Source organism: Phyllobates terribilis, unplaced genomic scaffold (assembly GCF_046119375.1).
Source record: "Phyllobates terribilis strain yellow unplaced genomic scaffold, ASM4611937v1 Scaffold_1__5_contigs__length_1240528914, whole genome shotgun sequence".
Taxonomy (NCBI): domain Eukaryota; kingdom Metazoa; phylum Chordata; class Amphibia; order Anura; family Dendrobatidae; genus Phyllobates; species Phyllobates terribilis.
Window position 1 is genome coordinate 1,191,337,357 of NW_027362761.1, and position 26,183 is coordinate 1,191,363,539.

Consider the following 26,183-nt stretch of genomic DNA (forward strand, 5'->3'; position numbering starts at 1 on the left):
TCCTATGTACAAGAATATAACTACTATAATACTGCCCCCTATGTACAAGAACATAACTACTATAATACTGCTCCTATGTACAAGACTATAACTACTATAATACTGCTCCTATGTACAAGAATATAACTATTATAATACTGCCCCTATGTACAAGAATATAACTACTATAATACTGCTCCTATGTACAAGACTATAACTACTATAATACTGCCCCCTATGTACAAGACTATAACTACTATAATACTGCTCCTATGTACAAGAATATAACTACTATAATACTGCTCCTATGTACAAGAATATAACTACTATAATACTGCCCCTTATGTACAAGAATATAACTACTATAATAATGCCCCCTATGTACAAGAATATAACTACTATAATAATGCCCCCTATGTACAAGTATATAACTACTATAATACTGCTCCTATGTACAAGAATATAACTACTATAATACTGCCCCTATGTACAAGAATATAACTACTATAATACTGCTCCTATGTACAAGAATATAACTACTATAATACTGCTCCTATGTACAAGAATATAACTACTATAATACTGCTCCTATGTACAAGAATATAACTACTATAATACTGCCCCTATGTACAAGAATATAACTACTATAATACTGCCTCTGTGTACAAGAATATAACTACTATAATACTGCCCCCTTTGTACAAGAATATAACTAATATAATACTGCCCCCTATGTACAAGAATATAACTACTATAATACTGCTCCTATGCACAAGAATATAACTACTATAATACTGCCTCTATGTACAAGAATATAACTACTATAATACTGCCTCTATGTACAAGAATATAACTACTATAATACTGCCCCTATGTACAAGAATATAACTACTATAATACTGCCCCTATGTACAAGAATATAACTACTATAATACTGCCTCTATGTACAAGAATATAACTACTATAATACTGCCCCCTTTGTACAAGAATATAACTACTATAATACTGCCCCCTATGTACAAGAATATAACTAATATAATACTACCCCCTATGTACAAGAATATAACTACTATAATACTACCCCCTATGTACAAGAACATAACTACTATAATACTGCTCCTATGTACAAGGCTATAACTACTATAATACTGCTCCTATGTACAAGAATATAACTACTATAATACTGCCCCCTATGTACAAGAATATAACTACTATAATACTGCCCTTATGTACAAGAATATAACTACTATAATACTGCCCCTATGTACAAGAATATAACTAGTATAATACTGCCCCTATGTGCAAGAATATAACTACTATAATAATGCCCCCTATGTACAAGAATATAACTACTATAATAATGCCCCCTATGTACAAGTATATAACTACTATAATACTGCCCCTATGTACAAGAATATAACTACTATAATACTGCCCCTATGTACAAGAATATAACTACTATAATACTGCCCCTATGTACAAGAATATAACTACTATAATACTGCCCCTATGTACAAGAATATAACTACTATAATACTGCTCCTATGTACAAGAATATAACTACTATAATACTGCTCCTATGTACAAGAATATAACTACTATAATACTGCCTCTATGTACAAGAATATAACTACTATAATACTGCCTCTATGTACAAGAATATAACTACTATAATACTGCCCCCTTTGTACAAGAATATAACTACTATAATACTGCTCCTATGTACAAGAATATAACTACTATAATACTGCTCCTATGTACAAGAATATAACTACTATAATACTGCCCCTATGTACAAGAATAGAACTACTAGAATACTGCTCCTATGTACAAGAATATAACTACTATAATACTGCCCCTATGTACAAGAATATAACTACTATAATACTGCCCCTATGTACAAGAATATAACTACTATAATACTGCCCCTATGTACAAGAATAGAACTACTAGAATACTGCTCCTATGTACAAGAATATAACTACTATAATACTGCCCCTATGTACAAGAATAGAACTACTATAATACTGCCCCTATGTACAAGAATAGAACTACTAGAATACTGCCCCTATGTACAAGAATAGAACTACTAGAATACTGCTATGTACAAGAATATATCTACTATAATACTGCCCCTATGTACAAGAATATAACTACTATAATACTGCCCCTATGTACAAGAATAGAACTACTATAATACTGCCCCTATGTACAAGACTATAACTACTATAATACTGCCCCCTATGTACAAGAATATAACTACTATAATACTGCCCCCTATGTACAAGAATATAACTACTATAATACTGCCCCCTATGTACAAGGATATAACTACTATAATACTGCCCCCTTTGTACAAGAATATAACTAATATAATACTGCCCCCTATGTACAAGAATATAACTACTATAATACTGCTCCTATGTACAAGAATATAACTACTATAATACTGCCCCCTATGTACAAGAATATAACTACTATAATACTGCTCCCTATGTACAAAAATATAACTACTATAATACTGCTCCTATGTACAAGAATATAACTACTATAATACTGCCCCTATGTACAAGAATAGAACTACTAGAATACTGCTCCTATGTACAAGAATATATCTACTATAATACTGCCCCTATGTACAAGAATATAACTACTATAATACTGCCCCTATGTACAAGAATAGAACTACTATAATACTGCCCCTATGTACAAGACTATAACTACTATAATACTGCCCCCTATGTACAAGAATATAACTACTATAATACTGCCCCCTATGTACAAGAATATAACTACTATAATACTGCCCCCTATGTACAAGGATATAACTACTATAATACTGCTCCCTATGTACAAGAATATAACTAATATAATACTACCCCCTATGTACAAGAATATAACTACTATAATACTACCCCCTATGTATAACTACAATGATAGTTATAGATATTATAGTGCTTTCTTACACCAACACTTCTAGTTTGTTGGTTAGATGATGGCATGCATCGGTCTTTATGTACATATGATCGCAGTTTTATTCACTCTTTAGCAGATTGTGTGCATTTTCTATCTATAATTGTTTCCCAGCTCTGCTGGGTTCTGCCCTGTGTGCTGCTGCGGCAGTGATACATTGTTTCCAATCTTATTCATTTATGTAAATGAATCTCCTTGAAGCGATAATGGTGGGCGCTATTTTCCATGAAGAATCTTTTTGTTTCATATAACAAATCTCATTCATATGTAAAGTAGTCGCATGTTAGGGGGAGAGCAGCAATCTGTGAGAAGTCTTGTATTGTGTCTCAGGCAACTTCTAATCAACTCCAGTAATGGAGGGAATATTAGAATAATGGCCGCTGATTGTGGGAATGTTTCTTCCATTCACTGCGTCTGGGAGAGTCTTCACTCATTTTTTCCTGGTTATTTCAAAGGACTAGAAGCGAGCAAATTACTGGCAGGTAACACAAAGGATTAGAGGTGATTACAGATCTCTCAGGGCAGACCCTGCTGGGGTTAATGGAGGAGAAGCTCCTCTTGTGCCTGGTACTTGGTGTCTTATACATAGGGGGCAGTATTATAGTAGTTATATTCTTGTACATAGGGGTAGTATTATAGTAGTTATATTCTTGTACATAGAGGCAGTATTATAGTAGTTAAATTCTTGTACATAGGAGCAGTATTATAGTAGTTATATTCTTGTACATAGGAGCAGTATTATAGTAGTTATATTCTTGTACATAGGAGCAGTATTATAGCAGTTATATTCTTGTACATAGGGGCAGTATTATAGTAGTTATATTCTTGTACATAGGAGCAGTATTATAGTAGTTATATTCTTGTACATAGGGGCAGTATTATAGTAGTTATATTCTTGTACACCGGGGGCAGTATTATAGTAGTTATATTCTTGTACATAGGGGGCAGTATTATAGTAGTTATATTCTTGTACACCGGGGGCAGTATTATAGTAGTTATATTCTTGTACATAGGAGCAGTATTATAGTAGTTATATTCTTGTACATAGGGGGCAGTATTATAGTAGTTATATTCTTGTACATAGGGGCAGTATTATAGTAGTTATATTCTTGTACATAGGGGCAGTATTATAGTAGTTATATTCTTGTACATAGGGGGCAGTATTATAGTAGTTATATTCTTGTACATAGGAGCAGTATTATAGTAGCTATATACTTGTACATAGGGAGCAGTATTATAGTAGTTATATTCTTATACATAGGGGCAGTATTATAGTAGTTATATTGTACATAGGAGCAGTATTATAGTAGTTATATACTTGTACATAGGGAGCAGTATTATAGTAGTTATATTCTTATACATAGGAGCAGTATTATAGTAGTTATATTCTTGTACATAGGAGGCAGTATTATAGTAGTTATATTCTTGTACATAGGGATAGTATTATAGTAGTTATATTCTTGTATATAGGAGCAGTATTATAGTAGTTATATTCTTATACATAGGAGGCAGTATTATAGTAGTTATATTCTTATACATAGGGAGCAGTATTATAGTAGTTATATTCTTGTACATAGGAGCAGTATTATAGTAGTTATATTCTTGTACATAGAGGCAGTATTATAGTAGTTATATTCTTATACATAGGAGCAGTATTATAGTAGTTATATTCTTGTACATAGGAGGCAGTATTATAGTAGTTATATTCTTGTACATAGGAGGCAGTATTATAGTAGTTATATTCTTGTACATAGGAGCAGTATTATAGTAGTTATATTCTTGTATATAGGGGGCAGTATTATAGTAGTTATATTCTTGTACATAGGGGGCAGTATTATAGTAGTTATATTCTTGTACATAGAGGCAGTATTATAGTAGTTATATTCTTGTACATAGGGACAGTATTATAGTAGTTATATTCTTGTACATAGGAGCAGTATTAGAGTAGTTATATTCTTGTACATAGGAGCAGTATTAGAGTAGTTATATTCTTGTACATAGGAGCAGTATTAGAGTAGTTATATTCTTGTACATAGGGGCAGTATTATAGTAGTTATATTTTTGTACATAGGGGGCAGTATTATAGTAGTTATATTCTTGTACATAGTGGCAGTATTATAGTAGTTATATTCTTGTACATAGGGGCAGTATTATAGTAGTTATATTCTTGTACATAGGGGCAGTATTATAGTAGTTATATTCTTGTACATAGGGGGCAGTATTTTAGTAGTTATATTCTTGTACATAGGGGGCAGTATTATAGTAGTTATATTCTTGTACATAGGGGCAGTATTATAGTAGTTATATTCTTGTACATAGGGGGCGGTATTATAGTAGTTATATTCTTGTACATAGGGGGCGGTATTATAGTAGTTATATTCTTGTACATAGGGGCAGTATTATAGTAGTTATATTCTTGTACATAGGGGCAGTATTATAGTAGTTATTGTCTTGTACATAGGGGCAGTATTATAGTAGTTATATTTTTGTACATAGGGGGCAGTATTATAGTAGTTATATTCTTGTACATAGGTGGCAGTATTATAGTAGTTATATTCTTGTACATAGGGGGCAGTATTATAGTAGTTATATTCTTGTACATAGGAGGCAGTATTATAGTAGTTATATTCTTGTACATAGGGGCAGTATTATAGTAGTTATATTCTTGTACATAGGGGCAGTATTATAGTAGTTATATTCTTGCGCATAGCGGCAGTATTATAGTAGTTATATTCTTGTACATAGGGGGCAGTATTATAGTAGTTATATTCTTGTACATAGGGGGCAGTATTATAGTAGTTATATTCTTGTACATAGGAGCAGTATTATAGTAGTTATATTCTTGTACATAGGGGTAGTATTATAGTAGTTATATTCTTGTACATAGGAGCAGTATTATAGTAGTTATAGTCTTGTACATAGGGGCAGTATTATAGTAGTTATAGTCTTGTACATAGGAGCAGTATTATAGTAGTTATATTCTTGTACATAGGGGGCAGTATTATAGTAGTTATATTCTTGTACATAGGGGTAGTATTATAGTAGTTATATTCTTGTACATAGGAGCAGTATTATAGTAGTTATAGTCTTGTACATAGGGGCAGTATTATAGTAGTTATAGTCTTGTACATAGGAGCAGTATTATAGTAGTTATATTCTTGTACATAGGGGGCAGTATTATAGTAGTTATATTCTTGTACATAGGGGTAGTATTATAGTAGTTATATTCTTGTACATAGGAGCAGTATTATAGTAGTTATATTCTTGTACATAGGAGCAGTATTATAGTAGTTATATTCTTGTACACCGGGGGCAGTATTATAGTAGTTATATTCTTGTACATAGGGGGCAGTATTATAGTAGTTATATTCTTGTACACCGGGGGCAGTATTATAGTAGTTATATTCTTGTACATAGGAGCAGTATTATAGTAGTTATATTCTTGTACATAGGGGGCAGTATTATAGTAGTTATATTCTTGTACATAGGGGCAGTATTATAGTAGTTATATTCTTGTACATAGGGGCAGTATTATAGTAGTTATATTCTTGTACATAGGGGGCAGTATTATAGTAGTTATATTCTTGTACATAGGAGCAGTATTATAGTAGCTATATACTTGTACATAGGGAGCAGTATTATAGTAGTTATATTCTTATACATAGGGGCAGTATTATAGTAGTTATATTCTTGTACATAGGAGCAGTATTATAGTAGTTATATACTTGTACATGGGGAGCAGTATTATAGTAGTTATATTCTTATACATAGGAGCAGTATTATAGTAGTTATATTCTTGTACATAGGAGGCAGTATTATAGTAGTTATATTCTTGTACATAGGGATAGTATTATAGTAGTTATATTCTTGTATATAGGAGCAGTATTATAGTAGTTATATTCTTATACATAGGAGGCAGTATTATAGTAGTTATATTCTTATACATAGGGAGCAGTATTATAGTAGTTATATTCTTGTACATAGGGGTAGTATTATAGTAGTTATATTCTTGTACATAGGAGCAGTATTATAGTAGTTATAGTCTTGTACATAGGGGCAGTATTATAGTAGTTATAGTCTTGTACATAGGAGCAGTATTATAGTAGTTATATTCTTGTACATAGGGTGCAGTATTATAGTAGTTATATTCTTGTACATAGGGGTAGTATTATAGTAGTTATATTCTTGTACATAGGAGCAGTATTATAGTAGTTATAGTCTTGTACATAGGGGGCAGTATTATAGTAGTTATATTCTTGTACATAGGGGCAGTATTATAGTAGTTATATTCTTGTACATAGGGGCAGTATTATAGTAGTTATATTCTTGTACATAGGGGGCAGTATTATAGTAGTTATATTCTTGTACATAGGGGCAGTATTATAGTAGTTATATTCTTGTACATAGGGGCAGTATTATAGTAGTTATATTCTTGTACATAGGGGGCAGTATTATAGTAGTTATATTCTTGTACATAGGAGCAGTATTATAGTAGCTATATACTTGTACATAGGGAGCAGTATTATAGTAGTTATATTCTTGTACATAGGGGCAGTATTATAGTAGTTATATTCTTGTACATAGGGGCAGTATTATAGTAGTTATATTCTTGTACATAGGGGGCAGTATTATAGTAGTTATATTCTTGTACATAGGGGCAGTATTATAGTAGTTATATTCTTGTATATAGGAGCAGTATTATAGTAGTTATATTCTTATACATAGGAGGCAGTATTATAGTAGTTATATTCTTATACATAGGGAGCAGTATTATAGTAGTTATATTCTTGTACATAGGGGTAGTATTATAGTAGTTATATTCTTGTACATAGGAGCAGTATTATAGTAGTTATAGTCTTGTACATAGGGGCAGTATTATAGTAGTTATAGTCTTGTACATAGGAGCAGTATTATAGTAGTTATATTCTTGTACATAGGGTGCAGTATTATAGTAGTTATATTCTTGTACATAGGGGTAGTATTATAGTAGTTATATTCTTGTACATAGGAGCAGTATTATAGTAGTTATAGTCTTGTACATAGGGGCAGTATTATAGTAGTTATAGTCTTGTACATAGGAGCAGTATTATAGTAGTTATATTCTTGTACATAGGGGGCAGTATTATAGTAGTTATATTCTTGTACATAGGGGTAGTATTATAGTAGTTATATTCTTGTACATAGGAGCAGTATTATAGTAGTTATATTCTTGTACATAGGAGCAGTATTATAGTAGTTATATTCTTGTACACCGGGGGCAGTATTATAGTAGTTATATTCTTGTACATAGGGGGCAGTATTATAGTAGTTATATTCTTGTACACCGGGGGCAGTATTATAGTAGTTATATTCTTGTACATAGGAGCAGTATTATAGTAGTTATATTCTTGTACATAGGGGGCAGTATTATAGTAGTTATATTCTTGTACATAGGGGCAGTATTATAGTAGTTATATTCTTGTACATAGGGGCAGTATTATAGTAGTTATATTCTTGTACATAGGGGGCAGTATTATAGTAGTTATATTCTTGTACATAGGAGCAGTATTATAGTAGCTATATACTTGTACATAGGGAGCAGTATTATAGTAGTTATATTCTTATACATAGGGGCAGTATTATAGTAGTTATATTCTTGTACATAGGAGCAGTATTATAGTAGTTATATACTTGTACATGGGGAGCAGTATTATAGTAGTTATATTCTTATACATAGGAGCAGTATTATAGTAGTTATATTCTTGTACATAGGAGGCAGTATTATAGTAGTTATATTCTTGTACATAGGGATAGTATTATAGTAGTTATATTCTTGTATATAGGAGCAGTATTATAGTAGTTATATTCTTATACATAGGAGGCAGTATTATAGTAGTTATATTCTTATACATAGGGAGCAGTATTCTAGTAGTTATATTCTTGTACATAGGAGCAGTATTATAGTAGTTATATTCTTGTACATAGGAGCAGTATTATAGTAGTTATATTCTTATACATAGGGAGCAGTATTATAGTAGTTATATTCTTGTACATAGGAGCAGTATTAGAGTAGTTATATTCTTGTACATAGGGGCAGTATTATAGTAGTTATATTTTTGTACATAGGGGGCAGTATTATAGTAGTTATATTCTTGTACATAGTGGCAGTATTATAGTAGTTATATTCTTGTACATAGGGGCAGTATTATAGTAGTTATATTCTTGTACATAGGGGCAGTATTATAGTAGTTATATTCTTGTACATAGGGGGCAGTATTTTAGTAGTTATATTCTTGTACATAGGGGGCGGTATTATAGTAGTTATATTCTTGTACATAGGGGGCGGTATTATAGTAGTTATATTCTTGTACATAGGGGCAGTATTATAGTAGTTATATTCTTGTACATAGGGGCAGTATTATAGTAGTTATAGTCTTGTACATAGGGGCAGTATTATAGTAGTTATAGTCTTGTACATAGGGGCAGTATTATAGTAGTTATATTTTTGTACATAGGGGGCAGTATTATAGTAGTTATATTCTTGTACATAGGTGGCAGTATTATAGTAGTTATATTCTTGTACATAGGGGGCAGTATTATAGTAGTTATATTCTTGTACATAGGAGGCAGTATTATAGTAGTTATATTCTTGTACATAGGGGCAGTATTATAGTAGTTATATTCTTGTACATAGGGGCAGTATTATAGTAGTTATATTCTTGCGCATAGCGGCAGTATTATAGTAGTTATATTCTTGTACATAGGGGGCAGTATTATAGTAGTTATATTCTTGTACATAGGGGGCAGTATTATAGTAGTTATATTCTTGTACATAGGAGCAGTATTATAGTAGTTATATTCTTGTACATAGGGGTAGTATTATAGTAGTTATATTCTTGTACATAGGAGCAGTATTATAGTAGTTATAGTCTTGTACATAGGGGCAGTATTATAGTAGTTATAGTCTTGTACATAGGAGCAGTATTATAGTAGTTATATTCTTGTACATAGGGAGCAGTATTATAGTAGTTATATTCTTGTACATAGGGGGCAGTATTATAGTAGTTATATTCTTGTACATAGGGGTAGTATTATAGTAGTTATATTCTTGTACATAGGAGCAGTATTATAGTAGTTATAGTCTTGTACATAGGGGCGGTATTATAGTAGTTATATTCTTGTACATAGGGGGCAGTATTATAGTAGTTATATTCTTGTACATAGGGAGCAGTATTATAGTAGTTATATTCTTGTACATAGGAGCAGTATTATAGTAGTTATAGTCTTGTACATAGGGGCAGTATTATAGTAGTTATATTCTTGTACATAGGGGGCAGTATTATAGTAGTTATATTCTTGTACATAGGGAGCAGTATTATAGTAGTTATATTCTTGTACATAGGGAGCAGTATTATAGTAGTTATATTCTGGTACATAGGAGCAGTATTATAGTAGTTATATTCTTGTACATAGGGGCAGTATTATAGTAGTTATATTCTTGTACATAGGAGCAGTATTATAGTAGTTGTGTTATAGTATTGTTCATGTATTATATTAAGTGTAAAGTTTAATCCTACACAATCTTTAATCGTTATGGATGGGTAACTTATGGGGTATTTTTCTTTTTAGCATATGAATTACGTTGTTTTCGTCAGAAGACTTTTTTTTCCTTTGTGTTATTATGTTTGTGGTCGTTTTCTTCTTCCACCCTCAGAGTTCGGAGTTTTTCTCTGTTCTTCTCTTCTGTGTAGTCTGTGATCTCTGTCTCCTTTGCTGGTGACTCTGGATTCTGTAGGTGTTTTTCTGTTATTTTTATTGAATGACTGAGTTTTTATGCAGTTGATTTGTTATTTTTTGTGTTGCTGGGTATTATAGTGCTCCCAGTGCGTCATTCTTGCCATCACGACTGATGTTTTCTGGGTTTGAGGGATGTTCTCTTCTATTCAGCTTTAATGACCTGAAGTAACGTTGGATGGTCATTGCAAAAATTTTTAATGTTACAGTTTTTAAGGAATTGTACTTCTAGCAATTCTCGAATAGAAAAGTCTATTAATCTACTGTTGTCCCAGATTTATTTGGAGACTCCTAGTGTCTATATGCCCCCCTGTCATTGTGTTAGTAAGCGAGTGGTCACACTGGTGGCCGGCACGTCGTTTCCACTGCATGGAGAGGGGTAATTAAATCTATTCTGATGGGGATATTGTATTATTTCATTCTCATGCCCCCTTCCAACAACGTTCCTCAGTGCCCACTGTCCATGAAGTAGGAGGTCCAAAGACTCAGGCTCCAGTGCCCACTGTCCATGAAGTAGGAGGTCCAAAGACACAGGCCTCAGTGCCCACTGTCCATGAAGTAGGAGGTCCAAAGACACAGGCCTCAGTGCCCACTGTCCAGGACGTAGGAGGTCCAAAGACACAGGCCTCAGTGCCCACTGTCCATGAAGTAGGAGGTCCAAAGACACAGGCCTCAGTGCCCACTGTCCATGAAGTAGGAGGTCCAAAGACTCAGGCCCCAGTGCCCACTGTCCATGAAGTAGAAGGTCCAAAGACACAGGCCTCAGTGCCCACTGTCCATGAAGTAGGAGGTCCAAAGACTCAGGCCTCAGTGCCCACTGTCCATGAAGTAGGAGGTCCAAAGACTCAGGCCCCAGTTCCCACTGTCCATGAAGTAGAAGGTCCAAAGACACAGGCCTCAGTGCCCACTGTCCATGAAGTAGGAGGTCCAAAGACTCAGGCCCCAGTGCCCACTGTCCACGAAGTAGGAGGTCCAAAGACTCAGGCCCCAGTGCCCACTGTCCATGAAGTAGGAGGTCCAAAGACTCAGGACTCAGGCCTCAGTGCCCACTGTCCATGAAGTAGGAGGTCCAAAGACTCAGGCATCAGTGCCCACTGTTCATGAAGTAGGAGGTCCAAAGACTCAGGCCTCAGTGCCCACTGTCCATGAAGTAGGAGGTCCAAAGACTCAGGCCTCAGTGCCCACTGTCCATGAAATAGGAGGTCCACAGACTCAGTCCTCAGTGCCCACTGTCCATGAAGTAGGAGGTCCAAGACTCAGGCCTCAGTGCCCACTGTCCATGAAGTAGGAGGTCCAAAGACTCAGGCCTCAGTGCCCACTGTCCAGGAAGTAGGAGGTCCAAAGACTCAGGCCTCATTGCCCACTGTCCAGGAAGTAGGAGGTCCAAAGACTCAGGCCTCAGTGCCCACTGTCCAGGACGTAGGAGGTCCAAAGACTCAGGCCTCAGTGCCCACTGTCCAGGAAGTAGGAGGTCCAAAGACACAGGCCCCAGTGCCCACTGTCCATGAAGTAGGAGGTCCACAGACTCAGGCCTCAGTGCCCACTGTCCAGGAAGTAGGAGGTCCAAAGACACCGGCCTCAGTGCCCACTGTCCATGAAGTAGGAGGTCCAAAGACTCAGGCATCAGTGCCCACTGTTCATGAAGTAGGAGGTCCAAAGACTCAGGCCTCAGTGCCCACTGTCCATGAAGTAGGAGGTCCAAAGACTCAGGCCTCAGTGCCCACTGTCCATGAAATAGGAGGTCCACAGACTCAGTCCTCAGTGCCCACTGTCCATGAAGTAGGAGGTCCAAGACTCAGGCCTCAGTGCCCACTGTCCATGAAGTAGGAGGTCCAAAGACTCAGGCCTCAGTGCCCACTGTCCAGGAAGTAGGAGGTCCAAAGACTCAGGCCTCATTGCCCACTGTCCAGGAAGTAGGAGGTCCAAAGACTCAGGCCTCAGTGCCCACTGTCCAGGACGTAGGAGGTCCAAAGACTCAGGCCTCAGTGCCCACTGTCCAGGAAGTAGGAGGTCCAAAGACACAGGCCCCAGTGCCCACTGTCCATGAAGTAGGAGGTCCACAGACTCAGGCCTCAGTGCCCACTGTCCAGGAAGTAGGAGGTCCAAAGACACCGGCCTCAGTGCCCACTGTCCAGGAAGTAGGAGGTCCAAAGACACCGGCCTCAGTGCCCACTGTCCAGGAAGTAGGAGGTCCAAAGACACCGGCCCCACTGTCCATGAAGTAGGAGGTCCAAAGACTCAGGCCCCAGTGCCCACTGTCCATGAAGTAGGAGGTCCAAAGACACAGGTCTCAGTGCCCACTGTCCATTAAGTAGGAGATCCAAAGACACAGGCCTCAGTGCCCACTGTCCGTGAAGTAGGAGATCCAAAAACAGGCCTCAGTGCCCACTGTCCGTGAAGTAGGAGGTCCAAAGACACAGGCCTCAGTGCCCACTGTCCAGGACATAGGAGGTCCAAAGACACAGGCCTCAGTGCCCACTGTCCAGGACATAGGAGGTCCAAAGACACAGGCCTCAGTGCCCACTGTCCAGGACATAGGAGGTCCAAAGACACAGGCCTCAGTGCCCACTGTCCAGGACATAGGAGGTCCAAAGACTCAGATGTCAGTGCCCACTACCCAAGAAGTCTGAGGTCCAAGCATGTGCGCTGGTGCCTGTTGCTCAGTGCCATCTTCATCTTCAGTGCAATCATCCATAAGACATTTTTCTTGTGTGCTCAGCGCTCGTCTATAGAATCTCGTCCCCATGATGTAACTTTTGCCTCTTTATGTTTCAGAGCATCATGGATTCCTGGCGCGCTCTCCTCCTGCTGACGTGCTCCATCACGTGTGTTGTGGCTGAGAACGTCACCCTCGGTGAGTGGAGATCTGCCGTCTGTTGGGAACCCCATTATAGATCCCTATTTATTCCCTTGTGCCCATAGTGGTGCCCTATTACAGGGGTTTAGGGGTCCCTGATTATTCATCAGCCAAGCATAGTCTTCGAGCCAGGTATAGAATAAGTAATGGCCTTCATGGTGACTGTTTCCACAATGCTATGTAAAGGTAAACTAAAAAAAAAAATGCTGATGACGACATAGCGGAAAGCAGTAAATGAGTGGGATCTGTTGCCTCCGCTCTGCAGGGTGATCTAGTCCTCGATTGCACGGGGGGCCACAGTCTGTATGGGCAGAGATTACAGGGTTAATTGCTGCATCTGATCCCTTTATAACTTTTCCCGGGGCTAGGGGTGTACAGCAAATATTTCATCATACTCGGCCCAAGATTTGCAGCCCGGAGGCGACAGGCGCAGCAGAATATTTCATTGACACCTATGTGGCGCAGTAAGAAATAGATTCACCCTGTGAATCATGATTTAAAGGGGCGGTTACCGTGTAGAAAATGGTAAATTAAATTATTTCACACTAATTTAAAAAGTGTAAAAATTTTCCTGTAATTCACAAGGGAGCACAGATCGGCCTCTGGGGAGCAACTCGTGCTCCTGTTCCCTTCTTCAGGTTCTCAATTCTGCGCTGATTTCTTCTATTTTCATAGTCACAAAATGTATTTGAGAAAAACATCAGCAAAGTAAAAATGAACCTACAGCCTCCACTAGAGGGAGCTCACTGCATACAGTGTTATCATGGAGTCCAGTGTGTAGTCAGGGTGCAGTTTGCTCCCTCTAGTGGTGGAATCTTATCATTTCATTCTCTCAAGAGAGTTGACAGCCCCCTTAAATTATTTGGGGGTCATATATTATTTATTTATACTTTTTTTTTTATTATCTATTTTTATTTATTTATTTTTAGTAATTTTTTCTTCCTTCTATTTGTTCCTAAAGCCACCCAAAGTGCAGATGTTGTGAACGCCACGTCCGGTCCAACGGCACAGATCCCCCGGGTGCTGTCGAGCACTGGCAGCGGTGCCAACCCTGATAGTACAGATCCTAAGCAGGACCCTGCCATCGCTACAACCACTGCCACAGTCGTCCTCGCACCTACCTCCAATGTCACCCACAACCCTCCCGTCATCATCCCCACCAGCAACGACACGGACCCCGGGAACTACACACTGTTCGACAATGTCACTGCTCGCGCCACCACCGTCAGCTCTGTCAGCAGGAAAAGCACGCCTCTCATCCCCTTCCATGATGAGAAAACCACCGCGGATGGTGTCCCAGATCAGAGTCCGACCTGGAAAATCCCAACCGATGAAAGCTTCACCACCACAGGTAACGGCCGCAACGTGGACTGATTATTAAGAATCTGTGGCCTGAAACACGTTAGACAGAAATTTCCTCCTTTTGCTACTTAGAGGGGCACTCCACTCTGTGATGAGCTTATTGTCAAACATGTAGGGATCCTCCAAAGTGTCCCCCTGCTGGGACCCCCCAACAACCGGAAATAAACCAGCAGGAAGTGTTCAATTCTGTGCAGCGCCACCACAGGGAAAGGGAAGTATTACACCTATCAATGGCCATCTGTGTAATACAGGGTAGGATGCCCTTTCTAACCACTATCCTTTCTAGTCAAGAGATTAGGATCCCAGAATAAACGACCCCCGACTATTAACCCAGAATTTCCTAATGGGGTGCAGGAATAAACTTTTAAAAACTTTTCAAAACTTTTCAAACCTTTTCAAAACTTTCATAAAAAGTGTCAAAAACTTGTTAATGCTTCCTAATAATGATGTATGCTGTATGTCATGCCGAGTTCGCGAAGGTGGCGATGCACATAGCCGGACTTCTGCGTTCTAACACCTTAGATTCACTGCTGCAGCATCTAAGTGGTTAGAAAAAAAAAAAAGTTGCAGGATCGCTGTTTATTTTTTTTTAATCTTTAGTTTCATTCATATGGTTATTTGCTTTAGGCTTTACTCACTGATTCTTTCTTACTATTTTATCTTCAGGTGCCCCAGAGGAAGACGGTCAAGGTAAGCCCCAACTTCCGACCAGAAGAGAAAGATCCACCTGCTGAGTCAGGTCGAGGAAGGTTAAGGAATTGCATAAATGGCAGTTCCCAAATACAAGTGGTTTGCACTAGTAACCCGTCCACTCCTCCCCCAGTCATTCCTCTGTTCTTCCCGAACACAAAGCTCCAAATAGAGATTAGCTAAAGATCTGCCTTCTTGCAGCTGCCACTAGACGGGGCTAATGAGCACTGTATTAAGACAACACCTTGCAAGCTCCCTCTAGTGGTGGCTGCAATAACTGAGCAGAATCCTTACTTCTCATCATGTGTGATAAGTGATACCTTGTCGTCCATGTTGTGTGAGCTTTTCTTGTTTTGTTTTAGATGAAACCCCCATTATAGCCGTTATGGTGGCACTGTCCTCTCTCCTCATCATCGTTTTCATCATAATAGTGCTGTACATGCTGCGGTAAGTGTTGGTGACTTCTCTGATCTTCTCTAGAACTAGTGTCTTCCAGTATTTATATGGATTCATACAGCCACCACTAGGGGGAGCTCATTACATGCAGATTATACAGCCACCACTAGGGGGAGCTCACTGCATGCAGATTATATAGCCACCACTAGAGGGAGTTCACTAAATACAGATTATACAGCCACCACTAGGGGGAGCTCACTACATACAGATTATACAGTCACCACTAGAGGGAGCTCACTACGTACAGATTATACAGCCACCACTAGGGGGAGCTCATTACATACAGATTATACAGTCACCACTAGAGGGAGCTCACTACATACAGATTATACAGCCACCACTAGGTGGAGCTCACTACATACAGATTATACAGCCACCACTAGAGGGAGCTCACTACATACAGATTATACAGTCACCACTAGAGGGAGCTCACTACATACAGATTATACAGCCACCACTAGGAGGAGCTCACTACATACAGATTATACAGCCACCACTAGAGGGAGCTCACTACATACAGATTATACAGCCACCACTAGAGGGAGCTCACTATATACAGATTATACAGCCACCACTAGGAGGAGCTCACTACATACAGATTATACAGCCACCACTAGGAGGAGCTCACTACATACAGATTATACAGCCACCACTAGGGGGAGCTCACTACATACAGATTATACAGTCACCACTAGAGGGAGCTCACTATATACAGATTATACATCCACCACTAGGGGGAGCTCACTATATACAGATTATACAGCCACCACTAGGGGGAGCTCACTACATACAGATTATACAGCCACCACTAGGGGGAGCTCACTACATACAGATTATACATCCACCACTAGGGGGAGCTCACTATATACAGATTATACATCCACCACTAGGGGGAGCTCACTATATACAGATTATACATCCACCACTAGGGGGAGCTCAGTATATACAGATTATACAACCACCACTAGAGGGAGCTCACTACATACAGATTATACAGTCACCACTAGAGGGAGCTCACTACATACAGATTATACAGCCACCACTAGAGGGAGCTCACTACATACAGATTATACAGCCACCACTAGAGGGAGCTCTCTACATACAGATTATACAGCCACCACTATGTGGTGCTCACTACATACAGATTATACAGCCACCACTAGGGGGAGCTCACTACATACAGATTATACAGTCACCACTAGGAGGAGCTCACTACATACAGATTATACAGCCACCACAAGGGGGAGCTCACTACATACAGATTATACAGCCACCACTAGAGGGAGCTCACTACATACAGATTATACTGCCACCACTAGAGGGAGCTCACTACATACAGATTATACTGCCACCACTAGAGGGAGCTCACTAAATACAGATTATACAGCCACCACTAGAGGAAGGTCACTACATACAGATTATACAGTCACCACTAGGAGCTCACTACATACAGATAATACAGCCACCACTAGAGGGAGCTCGCTACATACAGATTATACAGCCACCACTAGAGGGAGCTCACTAAATACAGATTATACTGCCACCACTAGAGGGAGGTCACTACATACAGATTATACAGTCACCACTAGGAGCTCACTACATACAGATTATACAGCCACCACTAGAGGGAGCTCACTACATACAGATTATACAGCCACCACTAGAGGGAGCTCACTACATACAGATTATACAGTCACCACTAGAGGGAGCTCACTACATACAGATTATACAGTCACCACTAGAGGGAGCTCACTACATACAGATTATACAGCCACCACTAGAGGGAGCTCACTACATACAGATTATACAGCCACCACTAGAGGGAGCTCACTACATACAGATTTATACAGCCACCACTAGAGGGAGCTCACTACATACAGATTTATACAGCCACCACTAGAGGGAGTTCACTACATACAGATTTATACAGCCACCACAAGGGGGAGCTCACTACATACAGATTATACAGCCACCACTAGAGGGAGCTCACTACATACAGATTATACTGCCACCACTAGAGGGAGCTCACTACATACAGATTATACAGCCATCACTAGAGGAAGCTCACTACATACAGATTATACAGCCACCACTAGAGGGAGCTCACTAAATACAGATTATACTGCCACCACTAGAGGGAGGTCACTACATACAGATTATACAGTCACCACTAGGAGCTCACTACATACAGATTATACAGTCACCACTAGGAGCTCACTACATACAGATAATACAGCCACCACTAGAGGGAGCTCACTACATACAGATTATACAGGCACCACTAGAGGGAGCTCACTAAATACAGATTATACAGCCACCACTAGAGGGAGCTCACTACATACAGATTATACTGCCACCACTAGAGGGAGCTCACTAAATACAGATTATACAGCCACCACTAGAGGAAGGTCACTACATACAGATTATACAGTCACCACTAGGAGCTCACTACATACAGATAATACAGCCACCACTAGAGGGAGCTCACTACATACAGATTATACAGCCACCACTAGAGGGAGCTCACTAAATACAGATTATACTGCCACCACTAGAGGGAGGTCACTACATACAGATTATACAGTCACCACTAGGAGCTCACTACATACAGATTATACAGTCACCACTAGAGGGAGCTCACTACATACAGATTATACAGTGACCACTAGAGGGAGCTCACTACATACAGATTATACAGCCACCACTAGAGGGAGGTCACTACATACAGATTATACAGTCACCACTAGGAGCTCACTACATACAGATTATACAGCCACCACAAGGGGGAGCTCACTACATACAGATTATACAGCCACCACTAGAGGGAGCTCACTACATACAGATTATACTGCCACCACTAGAGGGAGCTCACTACATACAGATTATACAGTCACCACTAGGAGCTCACTACATACAGATAATACAGCCACCACTAGAGGGAGCTCACTACATACAGATTATACAGGCACCACTAGAGGGAGCTCACTAAATACAGATTATACAGCCACCACTAGAGGGAGCTCACTACATACAGATTATACTGCCACCACTAGAGGGAGCTCACTAAATACAGATTATACAGCCACCACTAGAGGAAGGTCACTACATACAGATTATACAGTCACCACTAGGAGCTCACTACATACAGATAATACAGCCACCACTAGAGGGAGCTCACTACATACAGATTATACAGCCACCACTAGAGGGAGCTCACTAAATACAGATTATACTGCCACCACTAGAGGGAGGTCACTACATACAGATTATACAGCCACCACTAGGAGCTCACTACATACAGATTATACAGTCACCACTAGAGGGAGCTCACTACATACAGATTATACAGTGACCACTAGAGGGAGCTCACTACATACAGATTATACAGCCACCACTAGAGGGAGGTCACTACATACAGATTATACAGTCACCACTAGGAGCTCACTACATACAGATTATACAGTCACCACTAGAGGGAGCTCACTACATACAGATTATACAGCCACCACTAGAGGGAGCTCACTACATACAGATTATACAGCCACCACTAGAGGGAGCTCACTACATACAGATTATACAGCCACCACTAGGGGGAGCTCACTACATACAGATTATACAGCCACCACTAGAGGGAGCTCACTACATACAGATTATACAGTCACCACTAGAGGGAGCTCACTACATACAGATTATACAGCCACCACTAGGGGGAGCTCTCTACCATCCACCCTTAGTTTGTACAGCTACTGTTGAGTTCATTGGGCGCCTTGCTGTGAGTGTTGTCTGCAGGAATAACTGTGTCAGGAGCCGCTCAGTGCGGGACCCTCTTACCTTGGCCCCTGTAGCAGTCTGTCTGTATTACTGACCCATAATGAAGAATGATAAGACGGGGAAGCTTATATTAGATGGAATTGAATGTAAGCGGCTTGCAGATGATTGGCTTTACAGGAGACGGCTCCTCATGACTTTGGTGATGTCCTCTAATTTCACAAAGGATCGGATTATTTTTTCTTCTCCCCGTTGATTGGTTGTTGCCGCCTGCGTTCTCCGGGGTCCGACTCCCTGAATGTTTATCTAATCCTCAACTAATTACATTTCTTCTCTGTCGGAGCTGTGGACGCTGCGGAGCTTCACTGCCTGTTCCTGCTGTCACTCAGCTTCTCCTCTCACCGGGGAGCCGTCCTGTAATGTCGTCACAATGTTCTAGCGATAAAGCTGTGGGGTGTTGTAATGCCGTCTGTTCTAGAAACATGAATATCTGTCACTACATCACCAGTGATCAGACTATTATACACCGAGGTGTGTGTGCTGATATCATACTCCCACATAGCCTGAGAAACCCTTTAATACATTACTGATCCTGAGTTACATCCTGTGTTATACTCCAGAGCTGCACTCACTATTCTGCTGGTGCAGTCACTGTGTACATACATTACATTACTGATCCTGTACTGATCCTGAGTTACATCCTGTATTATACTCCAGAGCTGCACTCACTATTCTGCTGGTGCAGTCACTGTGTACATACATTACATTACTGATCCTGTACTGATCCTGAGTTACATCCTGTATTATACTCCAGAGCTGCACTCACTATTCTGCTGGTGCAGTCACTGTATATACATTACATTACTGATCCTGTACTGATCCTGAGTTACATCCTGTATTATACCCCAGAGCTGCACTCACTATTCTGCTGATGCAGTCACTGTGTACATACATTACATTACTGATCCTGTACTGATCCTGAGTTACATCCTGTATTATACTCCAGAGCTGCACTCACTATTCTGCTGGTGCAGTCACTGTGTACATACATTACATTACTGATCCTGTACTGATCCTGAGTTACATCCTGTATTATACCCCAGAGCTGCACTCACTATTCTGCTGATGCAGTCGCTGTGTACATACATTACATTACTGATCCTGTACTGATCCTGAGTTACATCCTGTATTATACTCCAGAGCTGCACTCACTATTCTGCTGGTGCAGTCACTGTATATACATTACATTACTGATCCTGTACTGATCCTGAGTTACCTCCTCTATTATACTCCAGAGCTGCACTCACTATTCTGCTGGTGCACTCACTGTATACATACATTACATTACTGATCCTGAGTTACATTCTATAATATACTCCAGAGCTGCACTCACTATTCTGCTGGTGCAGTCACTGTGTACATACATTACATTACTGATCCTGTACTGATCCTGAGTTACATCCTGTATTATACTCCAGAGCTGCACTCACTATTCTGCTGGTGCAGTCACTGTGTACATACATTACATTACTGATCCTGAGTTACATCCTGTATTATACTCCAGAGCTGCACTCACTATTCTGCTGGTGCAGTCACTGTGTACATACATTACATTACTGATCCTGAGTTACATCCTGTATTATACTCCAGAGCTGCACTCACTATTCTGCTGGTGCAGTCACTGTGTACATACATTACATTACTGATCCTGAGTTATATCCTATGTTATATACAGTTGTGCTCAAAAGTTTACATACCCGGTAGAATTTTTCCTTTCTTGACCTTGTTTCAGAGAATATGAATGGTAACAAAAACACTTTTTCTCCACTCATGGTTATTGGTTGGATGAAGCCATTTATTGTCAAACTACTGTGTTTTCTCTTTTTAAATCTTAATGACAACCAAAAGCATCCAAATGACCCTGATCAAAAGTTCACATCCCCCAGTTCTTAATACTGTGTATTGCCCCCTCTAACATCAATGACAGCTTGAAGTCTTTTGTGGTAGTTGTGGATGAGGTTCTTTATTTTCCCGGATGGTAAAGCTGCCCATTCTTCTTGGCAAAAAGCCTTCAGTTCCTGAAAATTCCTGGGCTGTCTAGCATGAACTGCGCGCTTGAGATCTCCCCAGGGTGGCTCCCTCCAGAACCTTCACTTTGTTCTGCTGTAGCCAATGACAGGTTGACTTGGCCTTGTGTTTTGGATCATTGTCATGTTGGAACGTCCAAGTACGTCCCATGCGCAGCTTCCGGGCTGATGAGTGCAAATTTGCCTCCAGTATTTGCTGATAATGTGCTGCATTCATCTTTCCTTCAACTTTTACCAAGTTTCCTGTGCCTTTGTAGCTCGCACATCCCCAAAACATCAGCGATCCACCTCCGTGCTTTACTGTAGGAATGGTGTTCCTTTCATCATAGGCCTTGTTGACCTCTCTCCAAATGTAACGTTTATGGTTGTGGCCAAAAAGTTAAGTTTTGGTCTCATCACTCCAAATTACCTTGTGCCAGAAGTTTTAAGGTTTTTGTCTCTGTGCTGTTTGGCGTATTGTAGGCGAGATCCTTTGTGGCATTTGCATAGTAATTACTTTCTTCTGGGGACTCGACCATGCAGCCCATTTTTCTTCAAGTGCCTCCTTATTGTGCATCCTGAAACAGCCACACCGCTAGTTTTCAGAGAGTCCTGAATTTCAGCTGATGTTATTTGTGGGTTTTTCTTTGCATCCTGAACAATTTTCCTGGCAGTTGTCGCCGAAATTTTTGTTGGTCTACCTGACCGTGGTTTGGTTTTTACAGAGCCCCTGATTTGTTAATCACAGTTTGAACGCTGCTGATTGGCATTATCAATTCCTTGGATATCTTTCTGTATCCCTTTCCTGTGTTATACAGTTCAACTACCTTTTCCCGTAGATCCGTTGACAATTCTTTTGCTTTCCCCATGACTCACAATCCAGAAACCTCAGTGGCTGGATGAAAGATGCAAGAGTCTTTCTGGATCCCAGAAACTCACTCAGCTTTTATGCACACACACTGATTACAAACAAACAGGTCACAGGTGAGGATGTTACCTTTAGCAGCCATTCAAACCCATTTGTGTCAAATTCTGAGCATGTTATCAGGCCAAAATCACCAGGGTGTGTGAACTTTTGATCAGGGTCAGTTGGATGTTTTTGGTTGTCATTAAGATTTAAAAAGAGAAAACACAGTAGTTTGACAATAAATGGCTTCACCCAACCAATAACCATGAGGGGAGAAAAAGTGTTTATCATTCATATTCTCTGAAACCAGGCCAAGAAAGGAAAAATTCTGCCGGGGTGTGTAAACTTTTGAGCACAGCTGTATATTATATACACTAGTCTGTCCTTCCACCTGGTGGCCAGTGGGGTGTATTGCATCCCTATCAGTTCAGCATTTCTCCACAGAGCTTTGGCACAAATTATTAACTTTTTTTTTTTTTTTTTCTTTTAGGTTTAAGAAATACAAACAAGCGGGGAGTCACTCCAATTCCTTCCGTCTGTCAAATGGCCGGGCTGATGACATGGGTATGTGGTGTTTTTATTTGCGTTATAGTGTGTATTTTGATTTTAAGAGTCATATTGGATGCGCTCAGTGCTCTTGGTTCTGGAGGTCTTTGGGCCGATGGGGGCTCTCTGTTCTGAAGGTTTTGGGATGCCGGGTGCTTTTGGTTCTGGAGGTCTTTGATCTGCCGGGTGCTCTCTGTTATGGAGGTCTTGGGATGCCGGGTGCTTTTGGTTCTGGAGGTCTTTGGGATGCCGGGTGCTCTCAGTTCTGGAGGTCTATGGGATACCGGGCGATTTCGGTTCTGGAGGTCTTTGGGATCCTGGGTACTCTCAGTTCTGGAGGTCTTTGGGATACCGGGTGATTTCGGTTCTGGAGGTCTTTGGGATGCCTGGTGCTCTCAGTTCTGGAGGTCTTTGGGATGCCGGGGGCTCTCAGTTATGGAGGTCTTTGGAATGCCGGGTGCTCTCAGTTCTGGAGGCTTTTGGGATGCTGGGTGCTTTAGATTCTGAGGTCTTTAGGACACCGGGTGCTCTTTGTTGCTGGAGGTCTATGGGATGCCAGGTGCTTTTGGTCCTGGAGGTCTTTGGGATGCCGGGTGCTGTCTGTGCTGGAGGTCTTTGGGATGCCGGGTGCTGTCTGTGCTGGAGGTCTTTGGGATGCCGGGTGCTGTCTGTGCTGGAGGTCTTTGGGATGCTGTGTGCTTTTGGTCCTGGAGGTCTTTGGGATGCTGGGTGCTTTTGGTCCTGGAGGTCTTTGGGATGCGGGTGCTTTTGGTCCTGGAGATCTTTGGGATGCTGGGTGCTTTTGGTCCTGGAGGTCTTTGGAATGCTGGGTGCTTTTGGTCCTGGAGGTCTTTGGGATGCTGGGTGCTTTTGGTCCTGGAGGTCTTTAGGACACTGGGTGCTCTTTGTTGCTGGAGGTCTATGGGATGCCAGGTGCTTTTGGTCCTGGAGGTCTTTGGGATGCGGGTGCTTTTGGTCCTGGAGATCTTTGGGATGCTGGGTGCTTTTGGTCCTGGAGGTCTTTGGGATGCCGGGTGCTGTCTGTGCTGGAGGTCTTTGGGATGCCTGGTGCTCTCTGTGCTGGAGGTCTTTGGGATGCTGTGTGCTTTTGGTCCTGGAGGTCTTTGGGATGCTGGGTGCTTTTGGTCCTGGAGGTCTTTGGGATGCGGGTGCTTTTGGTCCTGGAGATCTTTGGGATGCTGGGTGCTTTTGGTCCTGGAGGTCTTTGGGATGCGGGTGCTTTTGGTCCTGGAGATCTTTGGGATGCGGGTGCTTTTGGTCCTGGAGATCTTTGGGATGCTGGGTGCTTTTGGTCCTGGAGATCTTTGGGATGCTGGGTGCTTTTGGTCCTGGAGGTCTTTGGGATGCGGGTGCTTTTGGTCCTGGAGATCTTTGGGATGCTGGGTGCTTTTGGTCCTGGAGGTCTTTGGGATGCGGGTGCTTTTGGTCCTGGAGGTCTTTGGGATGCGGGTGCTTTTGGTCCTGGAGATCTTTGGGATGCTGGGTGCTTTTGGTCCTGGGGGTCTTTGGGATGCTGGGTGCTTTTGGTCCTGGGGGTCTTTGGGATGCCGGGTGCTTTTGGTCCTGGGGGTCTTTGGGATGCCGGGTGCTTTTGGTCCTGGGGGTCTTTGGGATGCAGGTGCTTTTGGTCCTGGAGGTCTTTGGGATGCAGGTGCTTTTGGTCCTGGAGGTCTTTGGGATGCTGGGTGCTTTTGGTCCTGGAGGTCTTTGGGATGCTGGGTGCTTTTGGTCCTGGGGGTCTTTGGGATGCTGGGTGGTTTTGGTCCTGGGGGTCTTTGGGATGCTGGCTGGTTTCGGTTATGGAGCTGTTTGGGCATTTTGTGTGTAATGTGAATGTTTCCCCCAGAACCTCAGAGCATGCCGCTACTAGCGAGATCTCCCAGCACCAACCGCAAGTACCCGCCGCTGCCCGTGGAGAAGCTGGAGGAGGAGATAAACCGCAGGATGGCCGACGACAACAAGCTCTTCCGGGAAGAGTTCAATGTGAGTGTGTGGACGGATTTATTTGTATTCATCTTTCCATCGTCTTCACCCCTCGTCCCGGCTCAGGACGGGTGTAGGGTGTATAGCGCGGAGGCAGGAGGCCTCTGAGCCTCATTGTTTAACCCCTTGTATGCCACAACCAACCCTGATTCAGACATTAAAAAGGAAAAAAAAGCGAAGGCTCCATGCTGAGATGTGATTCACAAATCCCTCTATGGGATTACAGGGAAAATTTAAATAAATAATTATTTATAAAAATCTGTAAACCCAAATATTATTATTTTATGAAATATCATCTATTTCTGTAAAAATAGTTTTATTTTGTAGATTTTTTTTAATTTTATACTATGATACAAGAAAACTTTTGGATTTATTTTCATATTTTCTATACATTTTTCATAGAGAGGTGTGTATGTATATGTGTGTATACAGTGAAGGAAAGAAGTATTTGATCCCTTGTTGTTTTTGTAAGTTTGCCCACTGACAAAGACATGAACAGTCTATAATTTTAAGGGTAGATTAATTTTAACATTGAGAGATAGAATATCCCAAAAAAATCAAGAAAATCACATTGTATAAATTAGATACATTTATTTGCATTTTGTAGTGAGAAATAAGTATTTGATCCCTCTGGCAAACAACACTTAATACTTGGTGGCAAAACCCTTGTTGGTAAGCACAGCAGCCAGGCGTTTTTTGTAGTTGATGATGAGGGTTGCGCACATGTCAGGAGGAGTTTTGGTCCACTCCTCTTTGCAGATCGTCTCTAAATCATTAAGATTTTAAGGCCGTCACTTGGCAA

At 40.7% G+C, this 26,183-nt stretch overlaps 1 protein-coding gene across 4 annotated transcripts in view; it reads left to right on the forward strand.

Annotated features, from left to right (window-relative positions):
* PTPRA (protein tyrosine phosphatase receptor type A) overlaps positions 1-26,183 on the forward strand; it is a 139,744-nt gene that overhangs the window by 76,075 nt on the left and 37,486 nt on the right. For all 4 annotated transcript variants that reach the window (XM_073649194.1, XM_073649193.1, XM_073649196.1 and 1 more), the window contains 6 exons: positions 13,501-13,579; positions 14,544-14,933; positions 15,611-15,634; positions 15,997-16,081; positions 23,322-23,395; positions 25,245-25,381. In XM_073649194.1, the coding sequence (XP_073505295.1) occupies positions 13,507-13,579; positions 14,544-14,933; positions 15,611-15,634; positions 15,997-16,081; positions 23,322-23,395; positions 25,245-25,381 (783 nt within the window). In that variant the 5' untranslated portion in view covers positions 13,501-13,506. The remainder of the gene's footprint in view (positions 1-13,500; positions 13,580-14,543; positions 14,934-15,610; positions 15,635-15,996; positions 16,082-23,321; positions 23,396-25,244; positions 25,382-26,183) is intronic.